We start from the raw sequence: 23646 nt of genomic DNA, 5'->3' as shown, positions 1-23646 counted from the left end.
TATACCCCAGAAATGGAATTGACTGTGCATGAAACTCGCATTTCTCCACCTTGACAAAAAGCCCATTCTCTAGCAACCTCTGAAGCACTCGTCGGACGTGCTGAACATGTTCCTGGAAAGAAGAAGAAAAAATCAATATGTCATCCAGGTAGACATAAATGAACTGATGAATCATCTCGCAGCACGTCGTTGACGAGTGCCTGGAAGACCGCTAGGGAGTTGGAAAGCTCGAAGGGCATAACCAAATATTCAAAGTGCCCTCTGGGGGTGTTAAAAGTGGTCTTCCATTCATCCCCCTCCCTGATCCGAACCAAATGATACGCATTGCGTAAGTCCAGTTTTGTGAAAATTGATGCTCCATGCAACCTCTCGAAGGTCGAAGACATCTACAGCAAAGGATAAGTATTCTTTTACCGTGATGTTTTTCAGTCCCCGGTAATCAATACAAGGTCGCAGTGAACCGTCCTTCTTTCCCACAAAAAAGAACCCCGCCCCCGCAGGAGAAGAGGAAGGGCGGATGAACTTCGAAGCTAGAAAATCAGAAATATATTTCTCTATAGCCTCCCTTTCCAGAAGAGAAAGTGAATATAATTTGCCTTTAGGCGGAGACTTACCTGACAATAAATCTATGCTACAGCCGTAGGGACGATGCGGAGGAAGTTAAGCAGCACTAGACTTACTGAACACTTCCTTCAGATGGAGGTACTCTGCGGGCACGTTAGATAAATCCACCGCCTCCTCCTGTTATACAGACATAGACACAGACGGACAGGCAGACACTAAACAAGACTCATGACACTTTTTACACCAGGACAGAATGGAATTTGAGGACCCAGTCTATTTTAGGGTTATGGAGGAGGAGCCAAGGGTGCCCAAGGACAATGGGTGCCAGGGGAGAGTCAAGGATGTTAAAGGAAATAGTCTCGGAGTGATTGCCAGATGTGATGAGTGTGATGTCTTCAGTGATGTGTGAGATGGTAGGGAGTTGCTGTCCATTGAGGGCGTGAACAGTGATGTGGTGCGGAAGGGGTATGTGCTGTCCATGAAATTACCCTTTGCCCCTGAGTCCAGTAGTGCTTGACAGTGGTGGGTCTGTGCTGACCACCTCAGTCTTACCGGGAGGAGCGTAGAGGATGATGATGATGATGGTGATGAGATCTTCTCGGCGGAGATCCCACCCGATAGTAGCCCCATACAGTACTACCGGGCCTGGCCCTTTTACCGGACAGGTGTGGGCTTGATGTCCGGCTCCCCCACAGTAGAGGCACAGGCCAAGCACCCGCAAGGCCAGCTTGATAAGTCCATTGAGGGACATGGGGAGATCCAGCGCGTAGATCTCCTTCTGGATGCGGTCAGCCAGCCCAGGCAGGAACATGTCTCACTGCGCCTCCTCGTTCCAATGGCACTCCACAGCCAGGGTCCGGAACTCGATTGAATAGTATGAGACGGATCTCTCGTGCTGGCGTAACTCCGCCAGCCTCCTGCCCTCCTCCCGTCCTGCGACGGCCCGATCGAAGACCTGTCTCATCTCGGCGGAGAGTGCCTGAAATGAGGCGCAGCATGGATCCTGGTTCTCCCACATGGCTGTCCCCCATAGTGCCGCCCTCCCAGAGAGTAGCTTCAACACGAAGGCCACCATGGCCACCATGGCCCTTTCGTTAGCAAAGGTTCTGGGCTGTAGGGAAAAGTGCATGTCACAGCGGGTTTAGAAATGCTCTACAGAAGTTAGGCTCACCCAAGTACATCTCCAGGATTTGGAGACGTGGTTCCAGCTGGGAGGGGGTCTCCGTTGGTACTGGGAGAACAGGCGGTGTGGGCGGCGCAGTGGAAGCTCGTAGTAGCTGGAACTGTTGAGTGAGCTCGGACACCTGCGTCACCAAGGTTTGAACCGCGCGACCAGTGTCGTCAAGACTCCTCTCCTGTGAGTCCATCCTCCGAACACTGGTGCTGAGAAACTCCTCGAGGGTGGAATGGTGACTTCTAGCTGCCTCCATAATGGTCAGATCGTTATGTGAACGTTTGGTATGGAAGACAGGAGACAAATGCAAGTTGACAGAGTTTATTGTAATGAGAAGAGATGGATGAAGGTTGGAGAGTGACGCAGGGACCTCGATGGCAGCACAGACTGTTGAGTAGGTGGGTTGAGTGCGCTGGTATAGATGACGGTGGTGGTAGATCCGTGAGAGGTGAAGATAATCCGTGTGAGAGAGGAACAATCCAGAGACAACCAAACAAGAGACGAGCAGGAACATGAGAATCAGGACAGACATCTAACACGGAGGACCTCAAACAATGATATGACAAACAAGAGACGAAAGACAGGGTGTTAAATAGGCAGTTGGAATGAGATGCACCTGCCGCTGATCAGACGATAAGCGGCAACACCCACATGAAACAATCAACATGACATAACATGAATACAGCTGGAGACGGTGCATTCATGAACCGTGACAGCTAAAGCTTTTAATAGAGCAACATTTAAAACATTTCAAGCAACTGTTTCCAGATGCAAATATTATAACTAAACAGCATTACTTGCTGCATCTTCCTTCAAGGTCAAGGTATCCTTATTTCATACCCGCAGGTAAATTTTTTTGCAGATAAAAGATTTCGGTCATCCACAATAAAACCTAAAAACATAAAACCTAAAAACAGACATAAAAACAGGCTGCACCATGACACATACACATCCTCTATCCAAGTTAACTATCAAATACTAAAACATCTATCTTACTCATATTATTTAAAAATTAAATTGCCACTGGAACAAAAGTGTTTCTGTACCGTCTAGTCTTCCATCTCGAAGCCACAAACCGACGACCAGAGGGAAGTAACTGAAAGTCATTCCTTAAGGGATGCGACTGATAATTCAGATTAAGGCACTTGGTCCTACAGTGAGGCATATGTGTATGCGCTTTGAGTCAAAGCATTGCTTTTTTAAGCAGTGGGCTTTGAAAAGTAGTTTTAAAAATATATGTAATTCTCCTGTGAAGCACAACCAACTTTATGAATGTAGTCAGAATGTGCATGAGAAACATCCAATTTGTTCAAGTGAAGTTGACATGGGCCCAGCCTCTGAGGTGAAAAATGTTCACTATGTAGAAGGAAAGATTAAAGACTTCTTAGGAATAGAGCATGTTGAACATATAGTTTCAGTACAGTGGATTATGCAACATGGGAATAAGCATACATGTGGAAAATCCTTGGTTATTTCTAATATCATCAATGATACTTCAGAGTTTGCACTTGTGAAAAACATTTATATTTTAAATGCTTCACTGAATTGTTTTGAATGCCAACCTCTCTACAGTTGGGTGGATTGATCATTATTTAGCTTATGAGGTAGAAGTTCCTGACCTAGCTCAAGCCAATATATTCATGGATGCTGAAAGGTTTATTGATTATACACCATACTACTGTGTAAACTTCAATAATAGCAAGTACATTCCACTGAAGTATGATCTCACAGACATTATCAAACATCATTCTTGAGTCTGTATTGAGTTTGGGTATTTGTGCGCAATTACTTTTTTTTTAAGCACTGACAAACATTGTGATTGATGACAGCATTTATTTTCACTTATTACTTTTGGAATAACAGCGTGCACCAGAACAGAGAAGGAAACATTATTCCAACTTTTGCTTCTGTCTTTTTTTACATATCAACATGGTTTGATGTAAAGTAAGAAAAATAGCCACACTGTACTGTGCATTGTGATTTTTTGTGAGTTGGGCATGTTGACCTGCAGTTTTCAATAAAGCAGATTTGTTGTCTCAATTCAAGTTAAGTCTATTACTTGAAACAAGATGATGCATCTTTTATAAATAACACAGCAGCTTAAAAACATTATGTCAAAAAAGCTTGTTTCATCTGAGATATGACACAAAACATGATGTTTTCAAGACTGTTTCACTTAACATGATATTTAAGATGCACAGTCTAAAAACAAGCTCCTTTATCTCACTTAAATCTGGTTCTTTAGGTGATTTTGTCTTATATTAAGTGTGAGGAGATATTTTGACTAGAAACGAAAAATATACTTGGCAAGATTTTGAGTTTTTGCAGTGAAGTATAACTAAATAAAAGCGATCCATGTGCATACAGATGTATTGTAGCTGCGTTGTGTCACATGACAAGCATGACGCGTCGCCATGGAAACAATAAGGCGGTAAACTCTAAAATAACGGTCGTCTAAAAAATCTCACGCCGGGGGCTCAGCTAGAATATTTTAAACTATTGTGCGAAAGGGTTAATGTGTGTGGAGAGGGATGTTGTTTGCTCTCTTTGAAGTTTTCTTGTTTTAATGCATGGTTTTCTGTAGTATTTGCTGGCAACTCAGGAGTGAAGTGTCCAAATGAGGAGGGTCCGGCTGCAGACATGCTCTTAAAATGATTTATTGATTAATTAATTTAAAGAGTACAAGGGACGTTCACTTGTGGAAGTGCAGGTGTCTGAGAATTCAGGTGCATGTCTGGAGCCAGACCCTTCTCATTTTGGACCCTTAGCTCCTGAATTACCATTGATTTATTTCTCAATTTGATAACATGACATGCTGAACAACATTAAACATTAAAAATAAATATATAACATACATAAATACTGTATATACTCCTAAACCAGGTCTTTGTTTACAATGATGTTTTTGATATAATATTTTTTCAAATATTAGGAGTGCTATTGAAGTACTACTTTCCAAAGATATTTTCCAAGACGAGGACATAAGGAGTGCAGTTAACTGCAACTCGAGAAATTCGTCAAGATGAAGGAAACAACATTAGAAGCTGCCATCTCATACCAGTCCAGTTTTGGGGCGTTAAAAAAATGAAAGCATCTCCTTAATGTGGACCAATCACCGTCACGGGTTACTCTATGAAGAATTCTGTATTTGTATTGCTTCTGCTTATATAAGCTTTGTAATTTCATGAAATAGACTGTTTGACAAAAAACATCTTTCTTTGGCACACTCCTCTGGTTTGTTTTATAACAACTCGTTTAGCAAATGTTTCTATTTATTTCCTCTAATAACATAATGGCATGAAAAAAACAAAGCACTTTTTTATTTACGCAAATCCAAAGATTTACCGAAAATCTTCAGGAATTTCATTCAGAAAATTCACATCTGATGCGTGGAACGAGACAAAAACCCACAGAAACAATTAAATGCAACTGCTTGATATTTATTGAGTTGTTCTTGCACATTAGTAAAGAAATTAGGGAGAATTAGTTAAAGGACCAATTGACCAAAAAAATTAAAAACTGATTACAAACTTGTAGCCTTTCACTTCACAAGACATTAATTGATGGACTGGAGTCGTGTGGACTATTGTGATGTCTTCATGATCAGCTGTTTGAGCTTTCATTCTGATGGCACCCATTCACTGCAGATGATCTCCATCAATAAGCAAATTATGTAAAGTTTTATTTCTTTAGATCTGTTCTGATGAAGAACTAATCTTTATCTTGGATCGACTGAGGGTAAGTGATGTTTCAAAATTGTCATTTTTTGGTCAACTATTCCTTTAATGCAAGACAATAAGACATTCACAATTTTACATTTAACTTAAATGCTCGAGAGTATTTCTTCACACACACATAAGGCTTTTTAACATGACAGGGGTTGTCATTCCAGTTGCTCGAGGCTATAGTAGGAAGGAAAAAAGTTTATTATTGTTACAGTATACTTATTCTGATCAAATGTAATGAATCTTAAGGTAATACAGCCAATTCTATTCCTTTACCATTTCATAAACATTAAGTGAATTTAAAATACAGTTCTACATTCGGCTGGTTATTGGATAAAAATAACAAAGATATAAATAGTGATGATATTTCATAAACATTTAAAACACTCACGTTGATAGTTCATCATAAGACAGTGCTCGTCTCTATTGGTATTGTCAGGTTGTGAAGGAGCCCATATCTCTTGGTCCAGTTTTGATCCATCACTCCACAGCCATGTTCCCTCCTGTGAACAGAACACCATAAAGGACACTCCGTTTCCATCACACACCTACATGGCATTATTTGATATTCGTTAATATAAAAAAACATGTTCACACCAACCATTTGGATCACAAGCTCATGATGTTAACGCATCAAAAACATGTTTGTGTTTCTCTATAGAAACCAGTAGACCTACCATGCCAAACATATCAGCTGTATCCTAATCTTACTTTTTATTCTATGACATAACTCAAAAACAACTACAATATACAAAAGAAAAAGAAAAAGAATGGCCATTGACAAGTACGCTAAACAAATGTAAAACAAACATACTGAAACAGCGTCATAGCCTCCTATCCAGGCCTGAGTTGAAGCTTGAGTTTGAGATTTAATCATGAACTGTACGAAGGTGTACTCCTCATAACTGTGTACAGAGGCCAGGTTCCCATCGTAGCCCAAACACTGTTTCTAAAGAGAGTAGGACATAAAAACTATTGTTAACTAACTGAAAATTTCAAGACTTAGAAATGAAGGAATCCCTATGATAAGATGGCATCTCATACCTCTGCATCAATCCAGGAACGCTGAAAGTTAAAAAAGCGGAAGCATCTACCTTCATATGCAGACCATCCACTTTCACAGGTTGCTGTAAGAAAGATAGGGGAGTATTATTGCTGCCTTAAACCTTTAGTATTTTCATTAAACTGAGATCAGATTGATATTGTATGTATACGCACCTTGTCTGACCAGGGTACAGATCCCTGTTTAAAATGTGTAAATAGCACAAAGAGATAAACAGAACAAAGATACAAATTAATCAATGTTTAAGTGTGCAATTGTCCAGTTACAGAGAGCATATAATAAGATGTAAAATAGCATTGCATAGTCTTCACTTTATAAATGAAAAGAGTTGAATTTTTGTTAAAAGGACAAAGTAATTTAGTGAAGGGCAATGACAGATTTTCTCTCATTACATTTCTTGGATTAACATCAGGACATCGACAGCAGCTGCTAAATTAGGTGCAGTCACTTTAAGAGAAAATGCATCAGATTTCTTTCTCAACTGTTTACATTCACTTAAGTGGTAACTGATCGCCAAGACAGGTACAACATAATATTTTATGCATTTGTCCGTTCAAGAGCAAGAAGAGGCAAAACTCAATTTGGTGTTGAAGGGCTGAGACGTGGCTCTCTGTGTGCACAGAACACAGCGCACTGATGCTGAATTAAGCTTTTCACCTCTTTTTGTGTTTGTAAGTTTATGTTTTTGTTCACTCAGGTGCAGATGGAGAACTCAGTTCGGTGTTTGAGCTCTCTCCACATCCGTGGGTCCCTATGATCATCACCACCATTAACCCCACCAGCGATGACCCTGCTTTTAACACTACAACTAGACAGAACAAATGTAACACACTAAAATATCTCACCATCGCTTCTGCAATTAAGAGGTGCTGCCTCTGAAATAATAAAAGAAAAAGAATGTATATATATATATATATATATATATATATATATATTAAACATTTTAATAATCAGATTACAATTTTATGTCTAAATCCAAACTAACAGTCTGTGGGATTTGAGGTAAACTGAATAAATTAAAAACTGGGCCACATACATTTCACAACAATTACCTGTAGCACTCAGAGCAAAAGAGCAGAACAAATGTAACACACTAAAATATCTCACCATCGCTTATGCCAGTAAGAAGTGCTGTCTCTGAAATAATAAAAGAAAAAGAATATTTATATATTAAACATTTTAATAATCAGATTACAATTTTATGTCTAAATCCAAATTAACAGAGCAGAACAAATGTAACACACTAAAAGACAGCATCAATATCTTACCATTGCTTGTGCCATTAAGAGGTGTTGCCTCTGAAATAATCAAAGAAAAATTATATGTGTGTGTGTATTAAAAATTGTAATAATCAGATTACAATTTTATGTCTAAGTCCAAACTAACAGTTTGTGGGATTCGAGGTAAACCACATGAATAGAAATCTGGGCCACATACACTTCACAACAATTACCTGAAGCATCCAGAGCAAAGAGCAGAAAGAAAGACAGACAAAGAGGCCAGACTGCCATTGTTCCTGAAATCAACCAGTTCTACTGCACACCTGACAAAACATGAAGACAGAACAGTTTTTATTCATTATTAACCTGTTCTCAATATCCACATTCCAATATTGCCAGCTGTACAAGAGCCTTGTGCGTCACTATGAAGAGGATATATATATATATATATATATATATATATATATATATATATATATATATATATAAGCATTTCAAATTATCCATTGACTCAAGCCACACTTTTATGAAACAGTAAAGTGTAAAGTTTTGAACGGCTGAAAAACCTCACCCTCTATGAAGTTAGTCACGTCCAAGTCGTCTGTAGCTCTCTGCAGAACAACAAATGCTTGACTCTTCAAAACCAGATCATGACTCCCCTCTTTTTATTTGGTTCATACACAGAGGAGACTGCTGTCTGATTGGTTCCTGTCTCCAAAACCCACAACAAATCCTTATCTTACACCTAATCCCACACAGGAAAACCAGGAGAGTTATGATAAGAAATCAGATTTCAACACCACACATTACATAACCTAAAATCAATACAAACATTTACTTGACTTGGTTATTTTATAACATTGTGTTAATAATGACTCTCTAGTGTTGTGGAAGTTGTCAAATTTGACATTTCATTTGGTCACTGTCCCTATGTTTATAGGCATTATTCACAGCTATAGCAAGAATGGAAAAGGGTTTTGTCTGTAATACTACATTGAGATCAGGAGAGAGATGAAGAACATACATCACGTGGGGAGTACATATTCACGTTGTGCTGTGGGGCTCCTTGACCTCATCAAAACTATTCATTAGTTCCTCAAATGTTCATTTCCGTTACCTAACAGATTGGTGAGTTTTATTCTGTCGAAGGAAAAAAACTGAAACTCAGGATTCTATTTATATTCTATATCTTGGAATTTTTTTATGCCTCTGTAATAACTGGACAACATACAAACATACTGATAGAAAATAGTGATTGAGAAAAACATTTTCACTTTGCTGTCCACAATGAATGCCAAGACAGTGCAAAACTATATACACACATACATATAGAATAATTGACGACGGGCAGTTGAATTATTATAAAAATAATTATATATGAAAAAATATAAATTTAGACTATGTGTATCTATATACACGAGTATAGAGTAGGAATATAGAATGTGACAAATAGAAATATAGACTATGTATATTTGTACATGCAAATGTACAGTATTAACAATAAAAAACAAATAGTGCAGTAATGTGCAAATTGAGTTCAACTACGTGATAACAATAGCAGCAGTAATAGTAACAGATTTGAGATGAGGCTACATGAGTAATCTGTAATGTAATCAATAATCTTTACTTAATATCCTAATGATTTTTGTCATAAAATAAAAATCTAAGATTTTGACCCATACAATGTTTTTTTATTTTCTTCAGCTATTGCTAAAAAAATATACCCTTAAGAATTAAGACTGGTTTTGTGCTCCAGGGTCACAAATTATCGATCTGCTATTTAAATTGCTGCTTTTCATCTGAGATTACATTTTAAAACATATCTAATCCAAGAGCTTTCAAGCTACAACCACCAAACTTGGGATGGAATTATTTTTTCTAACTGGTCGAACTTACAATTTTCATTAAACAGATGATCATAGCTATGAAAAGTCCCACAAACTTTCATTAGGGGGTTGATACTTTTGTACAGTAAGACGTATAGTGTGTTTAGAAAAGCTTAATGATCATCCTAGGACAACATGCTAATTCATGCTAGCAAACATGTTAATCATGCTAAAAACCATAGATGCATAGAGTTAGATTCCCAAGATGGCGGACATGACTAAGTGTCTGGAGCAGTCGAATGCGGCATCTACTTATACATATCTATGGTAACAACATGTTAGAAATGTGTTAAATCATGCTATAAACATGCTAATGACATGCTAACAATCAATCAATCAATCAATCAATCACCTTTATTTATATAGTGCTTTAAACAAAATACATTGCGCCAAAGCAACTGAACGACATTCATTTGGAAAACAGTGTCTCAATAATGCAAAATGATAGTTAAAGGCAGTTCATCATTGAATTCAGTGATGTCATCTCTGTTCAGTTAAATAGTGTCTGTTTTTATTTGCAATCAAGTCAATGATATCGCTGTAGATGAAGTGACCCCAACTAAGCAAGCCAGAGGCGACAGCGGCAAGGAACCGAAACTCCATCGGTGACAGAATGGAGAAAAAAACCTTGGGAGAAACCAGGCTCAGTTGGGGGGTCAGTTCTCCTCTGACCAGACGAAAACCAGTAGTTCAATTCCAGGCTGCAGCAAAGTCAGATTGTGCAGAAGAATCATCTGTTTCCTGTGGTCTTGTCCTGGTGCTCCTCTGAGACAAGGTCTTTACAGGGGATCTGTATCTGGGGCTCTAGTTGTCCTGGTCTCCGCTGTCTTTCAGGGCAGTAGAGATCCTTTCTAGGTGCTGATCCACCATCTGGTCTGGATACGTACTGGATCCGGGTGACTGCAGTGACCCTCTGATCTGGACACAGACTGGATCTGGTGGCCACGGTGACCTCGGAACAAGAGAGAAACAGACAAATATTAGCGTAGATGCCATTTTTCTAATGATGTAGCAAGTACGGTGTTATGTGAAGTGTTTCCGGTTCCGGTTTACCTAATTAATGCAGCCTAAAAATCCTTTAACGGATTTGGATATTAAAAGCATATTAGTATGTTATGTGTATGCCAGGTTAAAGAGATGGGTCTTTAATCTAGATTTAAACTGCAAGAGTGTGTCTGCCTCCCGAACAATGTTAGGTAGGTTATTCCAGAGTTTAGGCGCCAAATAGGAAAAGGATCTGCCGCCCGCAGTTGATTTTGATATTCTAGGTATTATCAAATTGCCTGAGTTTTGAGAACGTAGCGGACGTAGAGGAGTATAATGTAAAAGGAGCTCATTCAAATACTGAGGTGCTAAACCATTCAGGGCTTTGTAAGTAATAAGCAATATTTTAAAATCTATACGATGTTTGATAGGGAGCCAGTGCAGTGTGGACAGGACCGGGCTAATATGGTCATACTTCCTGGTTCTAGTAAGAACTCTTGCTGCTGCATTTTGGACTAGCTGTAGTTTGTTTACCAAGCGTGCAGAACAACCACCCAATAAAGCATTACAATAGTCTAACCTTGAAGTCATAAATGCATGGATTAACATTTCTGCATTTGACATTGAGAGCATAGGCCGTAATTTAGATATATTTTTGAGATGGAAAAATGCAGTTTTACAAATGCTAGAAACGTGGCTTTCTAAGGAAAGATTGCGATCAAGTAGCACACCTAGGTTCCTAACTGATGACGAAGAATTGACAGAGCAACCATCAAGTCTTAGACAGTGTTCTAGGTTATTACAAGCAGAGTTTTTAGGCCCTATGATTAACACCTCTGTTTTTTCTGAATTTAGCAGTAAGAAATTACTCGTCATCCAATTTTTTATATCGACTATGCATTCCATTAGTTTTTCAAATTGGTGTGTTTCACCGGGCTGCAAGGAAATATAAAGCTGCGTATCATCAGCATAACAGTGAAAGCTAACACCATGTTTCCTGATGTTATCTCCCAAGGGAACCATATAAAGCGTGAAGAGTAGCGGCCCTAGTACTGAGCCTTGAGGTACTCCATACTGCACTTGTGATCGATATGATACATCTTCATTCACTGCTACGAACTGATGGCGGTCATATAAGTACGATTTAAACCATGCTAATGCACTTCCACTGATGCCAACAAAGTGTTCAAGTCTATGCAAAAGAATGTTGTGGTCAATTGTGTCAAACGCAGCACTAAGATCCAATAAAACTAATAGAGAGATACACCCACGATCAGATGATAAGAGCAGATCATTTGTAACTCTAAGGAGAGCAGTCTCAGTACTATGATACGGTCTAAATCCTGACTGGAAATCCTCACATATACCATTTTCTCTAAGAAGGAATATAATTGTGAGGATACCACCTTTTCTAGTATCTTGGACAGAAAAGGGAGATTCGAAATTGGTCTATAATTAACTAGTTCTCTGGGGTCAAGTTGTGGCTTTTTTATGAGAGGCTTAATAACAGCCAGTTTGAAGGTTTTGGGGACATATCCTAATGACAATGAGGAATTAATAATAGTCAGAAGAGGATCTATGACTTCTGGAAGCACCTCTTTTAAGAGCTTAGATGGTATAGGGTCTAACATACATGTTGTAAGTTTAGATGATTTAACAAGTTTATACAATTCTTCCTCTCCTATAGTAGAGAATGAGTGGAACTGTTCCTCAGGGGGCCTATAGTGCACTGTCTGATGTGATACTGTAGCTGACGGCTGAATGGTTGCAATTTTATCTCTAATAGTATCGATTTTAGAAGTAAAGTAGTTCATAAAGTCATTACTGTTGTGGTGTTGGGAAATGTCAACACTTGTTGAGGCTTTATTTTTCGTTAATTTAGCCACTGTATTGAATAAATACCTGGGGTTATGTTTGTTTTCTTCTAAAAGAGAAGTAAAGTAATCAGATCTAGCAGTTTTTAATGCTTTTCTGTAGGATATGCTACTTTCCCGCCAAGCAATACGAAATACCTCTAGTTTTGTTTTCCTCCAGCTGCGCTCCATTTTTCGGGCTGCTCTCTTTAGGGTGCGAGTATGCTCATTATACCAATGGTGTCAAACTGTTTTCCTTAACCTTCCTTAAGCGTAAAGGAGCAACTGTATTTAAAGTGCTAGAAAAGAGAGAGTCCATAGTTTCTGTTACATCATCAAGTTGTTCTGAGGTTTTGGATATGCTAAGGAATTCGGATACATCAGGAAGATAACTTAAAAAGCAGTCTTTTGTGGTAGAAGTGATGGTTCTTCGATACTTGTAACAAGAAGTAGAATTTACAATTTTGCCTATATGAAGTTTACACAGAACTAAATAATGATCTGAGATATCATCACTTGGCTGAATAATTTCAACACTATCAACATCAATTCCATGTGACAGTATTAAATCTAGAGTATGATTTCGACAATGAGTAGGTCCTGAAACATGTTGTCTAACACCAATAGAGTTCAGAATGTCTATAAATGCTGATCCCAATTCATCTTTTTCATTATCGACATGGATATTAAAATCACCAACTATTAAGACTTTATTTGCAGCCAGAACTAACTCGGATGTAAAATCACCAAACTCTTTAATAAAGTCTGTATGGTGCCCTGGTGGCCTGTATACAGTAGCAAGTACTAACATAACAGGGGATTTATCATTAACATTTGTTTCTCTGGATAATGTTATATGTAGCACCATTACTTCAAACGAGTTATACTTGAAGCCTGCCCTCTGAGAAATCCTGAAAACGTTATTATAAATTGAAGCAACTCCTCCCCCTTTGCCTTTTAGACGCGGCTCGTGTTTATAACAATAATCTTGGGGGGTGGACTCATTTAAAATAATGTATTCATCAGGTTTTAGCCAAGTTTCTGTCAAACAGAGCACATCTATATTATGATCAGTTATCATATTATTTACAAAAAGTGTTTTCGTAGAAATGGATCTGATATTCAATAAGCCAATCTTTATCATTTGTTTATCCATATTGCATTTGTTTTTTATTTGTTGAACCTCAATTAAATTGTTAACCTTAACTTGGTTTGGATGTTTTTTGTATTTTCTAGTTCGGGGAACAGACACAGTCTGTATAGTGTGATATCTAGGTGAAAGAGTCTCTATGTGCTGAGAATTAACTGACCTCTGTGACGGGAGGCAGCTAGCAGACGGTCGGTTTAGCCAGTCTGTCTGCTTCCTGACCTGGGCCCCAGTTAGTCAAGTATAAACACGAAGACTATGTGCCATATTTGTAGACAGAAGAGTGGCGCCACCCCTCATAACAACACATTAATTATGCTAGGAAAATGATTAACAATATGTTGATGCTAGAAACATGCTAGCAATATGTTAATGTTAGAAACATGTTATTCATGTTAACATGCTAATCGTGCTAAGACATGCTAATCATGCTAATAATGTGTTAAATCATGCTAGTATCATGCTAACAACATCTATCTAAACTTTCAAACTTCAGCATTGGCAACTGCTTCAAACTTTCAGACAAGGCTATTTTTAAAACCCAATTTCAAAGTTCATTTGCAAACTTGACTCATCTAGTTTGGTTTAGCAATGTATTATGCACAAACATGAGCAATGTGGAATCAATGTTTGTACATGACCAAGTTTATCCTCTTTGGCTCGTCAGACTTTTTGAAGAAACACTGAAAAAGTAAACGGTGTTGAAAAGCAAACTGATGCAGATGTCTCACACATCCTGATTTTGCTGAGTTAGATGTCTTCCTAGGTCAACATATTTTGTTGACCGTGGAACAACATTTTAATCCAGAGATGTAGTCTTGACCATATCTGTCATGAGTCCGGACCCGGTGTTTTTCCCTCTCACCACCGGAGGGCGCCACTTCCATTCTTCTTGACTCATTACCTTCACTCTGCACAGCTTTGTAACCCACACACACACACACACTTGATCACAAATTCAGCACACCTGTCCCATACTCAAACACAGAGCTGTTCCCTTTTGTCACTGACAAATATATTCTCCTCTCTCACACCACTCTGTCTGGGTGGATTAATGTTAATTGATTTTCTGAGGATTACTCTAATTTTTTTTTTTTTTTTTTTCGACTAAACAGGCTTTTTGGGGGGCCTTAACATGCTCAAAAACTCTTGAAAATTTGCACACACGTTGGAATCATCAGGACGCCGCAGAGATTGGGACCTGGGTGTGGCACAGGTGCTCTACAGCGCCCCCTGGAACACAGCTAGAAATCTTGAACCATAGCTCACACACACTTGCATGTATTTATGTGAAACTCGGTACACTTATAGATCTCATTGAGCCGAACAACTTTTGCGCTCTATATCTTAGGCTCCGCTCAACAGGAAGTCAGCTATTCAGGGCTGTTTAAAAAAAGCATGCTCTGGAATTTGATATAGTTGTCATAGGTTTTTTACTTGATTGCCACCAAACTCAGTCAACATGATCTCAAGACATTGTGGATGAAAAATTGCCAGGGGATTTTTGATATCTCGAACGGTTTGCCCGTGGCATGGCGTTGAAATTAGGGCAAAAAAATTTGAAACAGGAAATGCCTAATAAAATCCACATATATTGCCAGAGTTCATCGGTTTGTTCGATGTATGATACCGATCGTATATATCTGACTATTAAGAGTCAACGTTATAGCGCCACCAACTGGCAGCAGGAATTGAGTAATTTTCAAAATGCTTTGAATTCAGCATCTTATCATCAGAATAATGACAAAACATGGCCGATGTAAATCTGTTGTGGGGATATTGATATCTTATATATTGTTGCCATGGCAATGTGTCAAACTTGAATATTCTGTTATGGTGATTTTGAGGCAGATAACAACCTCAGATTTACATGAAACTCGGTACGTATATTGTTCTTATCAAGACGGACAACTTTCTAATTCACAGTCATAAGCTACGACCAACAGGAAGTCGGCTATTTTGATTTGAATGTATATTTTTGAGAATTACAGTTGTGAATTAATGCATACTCCTCACAGGGGAAGTACACTATACACACCAAACTTTGTGTACATGATGCCAACACATTGAGGAACTTAAATTGCGAACGGATTTTGGTTAGCTTGAACGGTTTTGTCGTGGTGATTTTTTGAAATGACAGTAAAAAAGGAAACATTAATTGTCTTGTATGTTTAAATTGCAATTGACCTAATCATCTCTTTAATCATCAGAAGAAAAAAAAAATCAGTATTTTAAATTGTTATTGTTTTTGTTGTTGCTAATCGTGGTATTTTTTTCCCTTTCATTACAGGTTAAGAAATCTCTTGGGCCTTATCCTTTTCTGACAGTTTTAGGGATTTAAAAAAAAAAACATCCTAAGAATCCTTATTTGTGCTGCAAATAATAATTTCAAACTCATTTGATACCGAACAATGACATCCTGTGACGTGACATGACATTTATTAATCTCATGGATGTACATTGAAACTCTTCAACTGACAGATTAAGCTGCAATGCAAGCAAAACTATTTCACAAATGATTATAGGTCAATAAAATCAAAACAAAACACTTTTAAATTATTTAAGGATTTGGTTACACTTTAAATTAGTATTAATTAGGATTAGTAAATAGTCAGTTCATGCTTTATATAGCCTTCTCTTAAAAATAATAGTCATCAGTAAGCATTTTATAAATACAGCTATAATTAAATTGTTCATGGTTTATATGCACATTTATTTTGAGGAGATTAAAGGCTGTAATCATCCTAAAAAAATAAATTAATAAAAAATAATAAATTAATAAAAAAACACAGAACTCAGAAATATTTATTTCAAGATGCAATAAATGAAAACTGTACACTTTAATATATATATATATATATATATATATATATATATATATATATATATATATATATATATATATATATTAAAGTGTACAGCTAATAATAATAATAATAATAATAATAATGCATTTTATTTAAGGCGCCTTTCGTACCACTTAGGGTCACTGTACAACAAGTAACAACAGTAACAATATTAAAACAGAAAATAACAGCAAATAACTATGTCAATAAATAACAGCAATAATATTAGAATAGCACAACGTATTGTGGAATACTATATTAAGACTTTATATATAGGCTTTATGAACAGATAGGTTTTGAGAGATTCTTGAAAGACTAGAATCACCTGCTCTTGTACGACGTTTTGAGGAATATATCTTACAGATAGTACCGCCACTCCCTATATGCAGAAGTCTTTGTAGGGCACCAACTCCCAGAGGGGGCACCATCCCAGTAGCTCAAAAAAACATGCGACTTTCTCCCATGTGAGCTCGCGACCGTTCGCACCTCATGTTTGCTGATGAATGTTCGTAATTGATGGATGGACATCTATGCCCGGGGTAAAGGACATCAGCAATCCAGCACAGAGAAAAAAAAAAAAAGTAAAATAAAGTAAAAAAATAAAATAAAAAAAAACAGGCATAAAGTTGGCTTGACACTTCGAGAGTCTCAAATTTAGGGACCGTCTCTAAAGATACATGTGATATGCTATACACTTTTCTAACGTCAGTAGCATTTGAAGAGAATGACTTACAGTCATAAAAACAACTGTAATTGTTCATCTAGGTGACAGCTATAATGGACAATTAAATTGCATCTTTGATATTTATTAAAACAAACTGTAAGTCATATGTAAATTATGCTACTTTTTTCACCTGGGCTCAAACGCAAATTTGAAGCTCAATAGCATTTAAGGAAAAAGACTTGCAGTCATAAAACAATTGTAATATGTTCAATTAAGTGTCAGCTACAATGCACACCTTATACATTTTTATATATATTAAAATAAAGTGTTTCTTAAGTTATATATATTGTTCTGTATGTGGTTTCAAAGTCTAAATGGGTCGGATTAACCCTTTAACTGCCGTATCCCTTAAAACTTGATTGTCAGAGGGTTACTGTAAATGCTTATGCCCACTGGGCACAGTTTTCCTGATGCCACCGAGGTGGCGTTGCACTGACGGCTTGAGCCCGCCATCGCTGCTTGAAGCTATATTTATTATTAGGGCTCAAGCCCGAAGGGGCGAAGAGCCTTATTGTTCTTCTAAGGATTATTCTTATTATTATTAGGGCTCAAGCCTGGAGGGGCGAGAGCCCTATTGTTTTCCTTAGGATTATTTTTTTTTTTCTTTTTCTTTTTTTTTTTCTTCTAATTTTTTTCTAAGGTTTCGGGGGCTTTTAGGGTCCTTAACATGCTCAAAAACTCTTGAAAATTGGCACACACCTTATTAGGGCCGGGCAGAGTCTGATACATGGGCGTGGCACAGGGGCTCTACAGCGCCCCCTGTAGTACCGATGGCCATATATCATGCATACTTGCACGTATACATATGAAACTTGGTACATATATATAACTCATCAAACCAAACAACTTTCACACTGCATGTCATAAGCTCCGCCCAACAGGAAGTTGGCTATTTAGGGTTTTATGAAAAACACATGCTCTGGAATTTGAACGGTTTGCCCGTGGCGAGGCGTTGAAATTATGGCGAGAAATGAGAAACAGGAAATGTATAATAACATCCACATACATTTGCTGAATTTGATCAAACTTAATTGGTTTGTTCGTTGTATGATACCGATCGTATATATGTGACAGCTCAGATTTACATGAAACTCGAAACAGATATCAGTATTAAAGATAGCTAGACCATGGCAAAAGCTTTTAAAAGGGCGTGCAATAGGCACTCTATAGCGCCACCTTTTGTCAAAAGTGGGGGGGTTAGTTTTAGCTACAGACACCAAACTTGGTACATAAATTGTTCTTATCAAGACGGACAACTTTCTAAATCGCAGTCATAAGCTACGACCAACAGTAAGTTGGCTATTTTGACTTGAATATGGATTTTTGGGAATTTTCTTTTGTGAATTAATTAGAGTTGTTCCGATTCCGATACTAGTATCGGAAATATCTCCGATACCACAACAAATTCTGGCATCGGCATCGGCGAGTACATGAACCCATATACCGATCCGATACCATTTTCTTAAAAAAGACCTAGTTATGACCGCAAGCTTTGCCTAACCGCTGCACGGTTCTTCTTCGCTGCTCAAAATGCATTGAAAACACAGGAAGTTGTGCTGTGTTGCCACAAGCAACCCCTGTTTAGAGCAGCGAAGAAGAAATGAAAACGCGTTAGCAGCCCTTATCTATATATGACTGGATCACTCATCACATTCTAAACTGCCAAAACACAGTGAAGCCGCTACTATATTATAGATCAGTGGTTAGCAGTATGTCTCTGTAGTACCGGTAGTTACAGACTCTCGAGTATATTCAGTACCGGCAACTGCGTTCAGTCGCTTCCGTGTAAGTCAAAACGCAGGGCTCCAGACAGTAGCCGAATATATAGTGTCTGTGAATATTAAACTGCAAAATACTATTTAAATATTACTCCCGCAAAATCTACATCTCTGTGGGTGACTGGCACAGATGCGCGAGAGCTCGCTGTTTTGTAGTCTCTGCTGTGTGTCATGAGGACACGAACGCATAAACCGTCACTTCATGAGAATTTACCGTTTCATTTGAGAATACTGTCATATCATAAACACAGACACTCAAAGATCTTCATGGCAGCCCATTAAAATAAATGTTTGGTTTACATGAGTAAATTGACAATATATAAAGCTACTGTTGTAGCCTACAGTAATAATAATACATCTCTATAATAATAATAATTATGCCTAGATGGTTGCTTGTTTTTTACTTGTTTTTTACTTGTTAGAGATTATCTGATTAATAGATCTTTTTTTATATTCCTAGACTTATTTGTTGCAGTTTTTTTATACAGTTATATTGTAAAACTTAAATACCTTTTTTAGTTTGCGGTGTTAGATTTTTGGCTGCATTTGAAGTTCTTTTTTGCATAAGAAAATAAATAATACTGTCAAATTCATGTTAGATAATAAAAATACTGTAATAAATACAGTAGTTCACCATGTATTTGTTCATGTTTTATTGAGGGATCTGTCTGAAGCACACCATAAAAAAATTCTAGCAATTTACACAGGGCTAGTAGTATATACAGCTGTATATACAGATATACACCCAGGTATCGGATCAGTACTCGGTATCGGCCGATACCCTGAGCCCAGGTATCGGAATCGGTATCGGGAAGAGAAAAAGGGTATCGGAACATCTCTAGAATTAATGCATACTCCTCCCAGGGAAAGTACACTATACACACCAAACTTGGTCTACATTAAGAAAAAACATTGAGGAACTTAAATTGCGAATGAATTTTGGATAGCTTGAACGGTTTTGTCGTGGTGATTTTTTGAAATAACAGTAAAAAGTGAAACATTAATCGTCTGTATTTTTAAATTGCAGCTTCCAAACCTTTAAAAAACATTTTTCATTTAGAAAACCAGTGATTCTGAGGAAATATGCATAGTTTCATGACTTTACAGCACTGTATGATTAAAAGAAAATTAAAAAACTGTCAGACATCTTAACTCACTCTGTCCCTCTGTTTGAGGAATGTATGTGTGCTGACTGTGTGTGTGTGTGTGTGTGTGTGTGTGCGTGTGTGTGTGTGTGAGTGTGAATGGGGGAGAGGTGTGAGGTGTGAGGTGAGTGCCAGACAAGACAGGGAGAGAGAGAGGGACTTAAACATCTCTATAATCACCAGAAAAAAATATTATTTTAAATTGTTATTTTTTTGTTGTTGTTGCTAATTGTGCTGTTTTCATTACAGCTTAACCCCTTACTAGTAACCCCCCTTTTTTGGCATGGAGACCGAAATTACATACCCAAAATAAAAAGGTTTCTGCTCATGATTCTTTCTGACTAGATACATAATCAACCTTTGTTCACAAAGCTGACACTTTAAAGTTTACTGTTCAGGAATCAGAATCACTCAGACTGTTATGATAATAGAGATATATAAGCTCAAACATAAAAACAAAAATAAAAATATAAAAAACATATGTTTTAAATGTATTTAAAAAAATGTTGATGTAGGAAATGAGTTTGAAAAAACAGTGTAGCTAAGGCCAAAAGTCTTCCAAACCTTCATAAAAAATTTCATAATCGAATCTGTAAAACAGTGAATTTTATGAAATATTTTCTAAGGCCATGTCATGTGTGTTTTTAGAGAAGGCTAATCAGATTGATTTATGGCCCTTGTCATCTCTGTGTGATCTCACATGTAAACTCTCCTGTGTATTTTGTGTTTGTTTGGCTGTGAAAACTGCCCGATTAATCCCTATCTGTTATTCCATTGTTCTCACAAAACGAGTCTTTCACACCTCCGCCAGGTATGACACATTATCCGCATTATTCTTTTATCATTATTCTTTTGTTTTTATTCCACCTTTATTAGCCTTGATTGTGGTTTTTCAGGCTTTACAAAGACACAAAGCAGCAATCTCACTTCAGTCTCTGTTTGCATTTAGCCCTTATTTATCAAAAGTCTTACTATAAAAATACAACAAAACATTTTCTTACGACCTTACGTGAATTATTGAGACAAAAATGCATTATGAAGAAGAAAAGCACCTGCTATTAGTAGCATTGGTGCTAACGTTAGCATCAAGCTACATCTGACAATTTATGAAATTATTAGTACATTTTTACTAAAAACTCACTTTAAACCCCGATCGAGTGTTTATAATAACTTCCTTTAGCGATCAGGGGTGGAATTTGGTCTTTTACTGTTGTAAAAATATGTTATTTGTAGCCTTTTTCATCGCTGCACAAGTTAGCATTTCCGATGTACATTTTCGATTTTTTTTATAAAAACGCCCCAGATCTCAAGAAATTCTCATACCAAGCTTTACTATCGTAATCGCGGGTTTATTGTTCGGATATTTTGTGTGTACAGAGGTGTTTCAGTGTTGTTTTGGCCAGATAACTACCAGGAAGTGTGCAGGAAGCATGTGACACGATGGGGCGGTGTCCAGATATTACACTCTCAGATTGACTTTTGGGAAGGCCCAATCAGAGTCTGAGCCACACAGCACGAGCTGCTGGCACAGCAAACACATACACAGATCGCTGGGAGAGGCTGTTTATCATCTGATCGCGTAAATCCGTGGAAAATTAATAGAAATGACGATTCTGTCTGAAGAAATATGAAGTAAACATCAGTAAATATATCCATATATCTCCGCAGATATGCATCTTTGGTCTATAAATCCTTATTGACGCTGTTCAGTGAGTCTATGTGAACACAAATAAACCGCTTTTGACGTGACTGAATATGAGTGAGTGGTGAATTTCTATTCAAAATGTGGCATAATACGGATTTATTATTTTGCACTCCTGACATAAATCACTAAATATCTGTCACTGCAACAATGTTTTATCAAAATATTGGTCAAATATCGAAGCTAGAGTCTTTAAACTTTCAATTGATGCATAGTTTGTCCAGATGAAGTAAGACAGTGATGTTTAATGTGCTGTGAAAGTGAAACAATAATAAACTGGGGCCGTCAGCGATGTTTGCACGTAAAGGGGTTAAGAAATATCTTAGGCCTTATCCTTTTCTGACAGTTTCAGGGATAAAAACAAATTCTAAAAATACTTATTTTAGCTGCAAATAATAATTTCAAACTTATTTGATACTGACCTCTGAAACCCTGTGACATGACATTTATTTGAATTTACATAATCTCATGGATGTAACAGTAAAACTGTTCAGCTCACAGATGAAGACTAAGCTCTGATGCAAGCAGAACTATTTCACAAATGCTTAAAGGTTAATGAAATCATAACAAAACACTTTTAAATTATTTAAGGATTTGGTAACATAATAGCTGCACTCCTAGCTAAGCATTAGTAAATAGCCAGTTCATGCTTTATATATCCTTCTCCCAAAATTAATATTTTAGTAAGCATTTTATAAATACAGCTATAATTAAATTGTTCATAGTTTATATGCACATTTATTTTGAGGAGATTAAAGGCTGTTATCTTCCAAAATAAAAAATAAATTAAAAAAATACAAATAAACAAACACAGAACTAAAAAGGGAATCATTAATTGGCTTGTATTTTTAAATTGCAGCTTCCAAACATTTCAAAGCATTTTTTCATACAGAGATCAAATAATTCTGAGGAAATATGCATAGTTTCACGACTTAAAAACACTGTATGGACAACAGAAAATGTAAAAACTGTCAGACTTCTCAACTGACATGATCTCACTCTGGCCACTCTGTCTGTGTGATGGAAGGGAGGCGGAGTGTGAGGGGGTTGGTGACTGACTGCATTTTTGGGGACTGACAGTGTGTGTGAATTGTAGGGAGGGGAGGGGATATCTGGCAGAGAGAGAGAGAGAGAGAGAGAGAGAAAGAGAGAGACCTAATCATCTGTTTGATCATCAGGGGGGGAAAAAATCAGTATTTTAAATGTTTATTGTTTTTGTTGTTGCTAATGGTGGTGTTTTTTCCCCCTTTCATTACAGCTTAAGAAATCTCTTAGGCCTTATCCTTTTCTGACAGTTTTAGGGATTTAAAAACATCCTAAGAATCCTTATTTGTGCTGCAAATAATAATTTCAAACTCATTTGATACTGACCTATGACAACCTGTGACGTGAAATGACATTTATTAATATAATGGATGTAACAGTAAAACCCCTAAACTGACAGATTAAGCTGCAATGCAAGTAAACCTATTTCACAAATTCTTATAAGTCATTAAAATCATTACAAAACACTAATACATTATTTAAGGATTTGGTAACACTGTAATGCTAAGCATTAGTAAATAGTTCATGATTATAAAGCCTTTTCCCTTAATAATAGTCATTTTAAGCAGTAATACATCTATAAATAAATTGTTCTTGGTTTAAAAGCACATATATTACAAAGGAGATTAAAGTCTCAGTTGTCTTATAAAATAAATAAATAAACAACCCAGTTTGATTCAGAATTCAGAAATATTTATTTCAAGATGCAATAAAAGGAAACCGCTTTTGAGCGATTCTTGAAGGATTAGCATCACCTCCTCTTGTAAGATGGTTTGAGGAATATATCTTCC

General features: G+C 37.2%; 1 protein-coding gene across 13 annotated transcripts in view; it reads right to left on the bottom strand.

The window, feature by feature from the left end:
• Nucleotides 1-5157: 5157 nt before the first annotated feature.
• LOC127952777 (galactose-specific lectin nattectin-like) overlaps nt 5158-23646 on the bottom strand; it is a 62949-nt gene continuing 44460 nt past the window's right edge. For 2 of the 13 annotated variants that reach the window (XM_052551513.1, XM_052551519.1), the window contains 7 exons: nt 7634-7663; nt 7372-7401; nt 6682-6705; nt 6508-6590; nt 6278-6412; nt 5855-5966; nt 5158-5640 (listed from right to left, as the gene is read on the bottom strand). In XM_052551513.1, coding sequence (XP_052407473.1) covers nt 5543-5640; nt 5855-5966; nt 6278-6412; nt 6508-6590; nt 6682-6705; nt 7372-7401; nt 7634-7663 — 512 coding nt within the window. In that variant the 3' untranslated portion in view covers nt 5158-5542. Of the gene's footprint in view, nt 5641-5854; nt 5967-6277; nt 6413-6507; nt 6591-6681; nt 6706-7371; nt 7402-7633; nt 7664-7794; nt 7825-7979; nt 8070-8317; nt 8596-23646 lie in introns of those variants that run through there. The other 11 variants (XM_052551520.1, XM_052551525.1, XM_052551518.1 and 8 more) reach the window with 9 other exon arrangements.

The sequence above is a fragment of the Carassius gibelio genome, chromosome B3 (genome assembly GCF_023724105.1).
Source record: "Carassius gibelio isolate Cgi1373 ecotype wild population from Czech Republic chromosome B3, carGib1.2-hapl.c, whole genome shotgun sequence".
Classification (NCBI taxonomy): domain Eukaryota; kingdom Metazoa; phylum Chordata; class Actinopteri; order Cypriniformes; family Cyprinidae; genus Carassius; species Carassius gibelio.
This window is presented reverse-complemented; position numbering and strand designations above follow the sequence as displayed.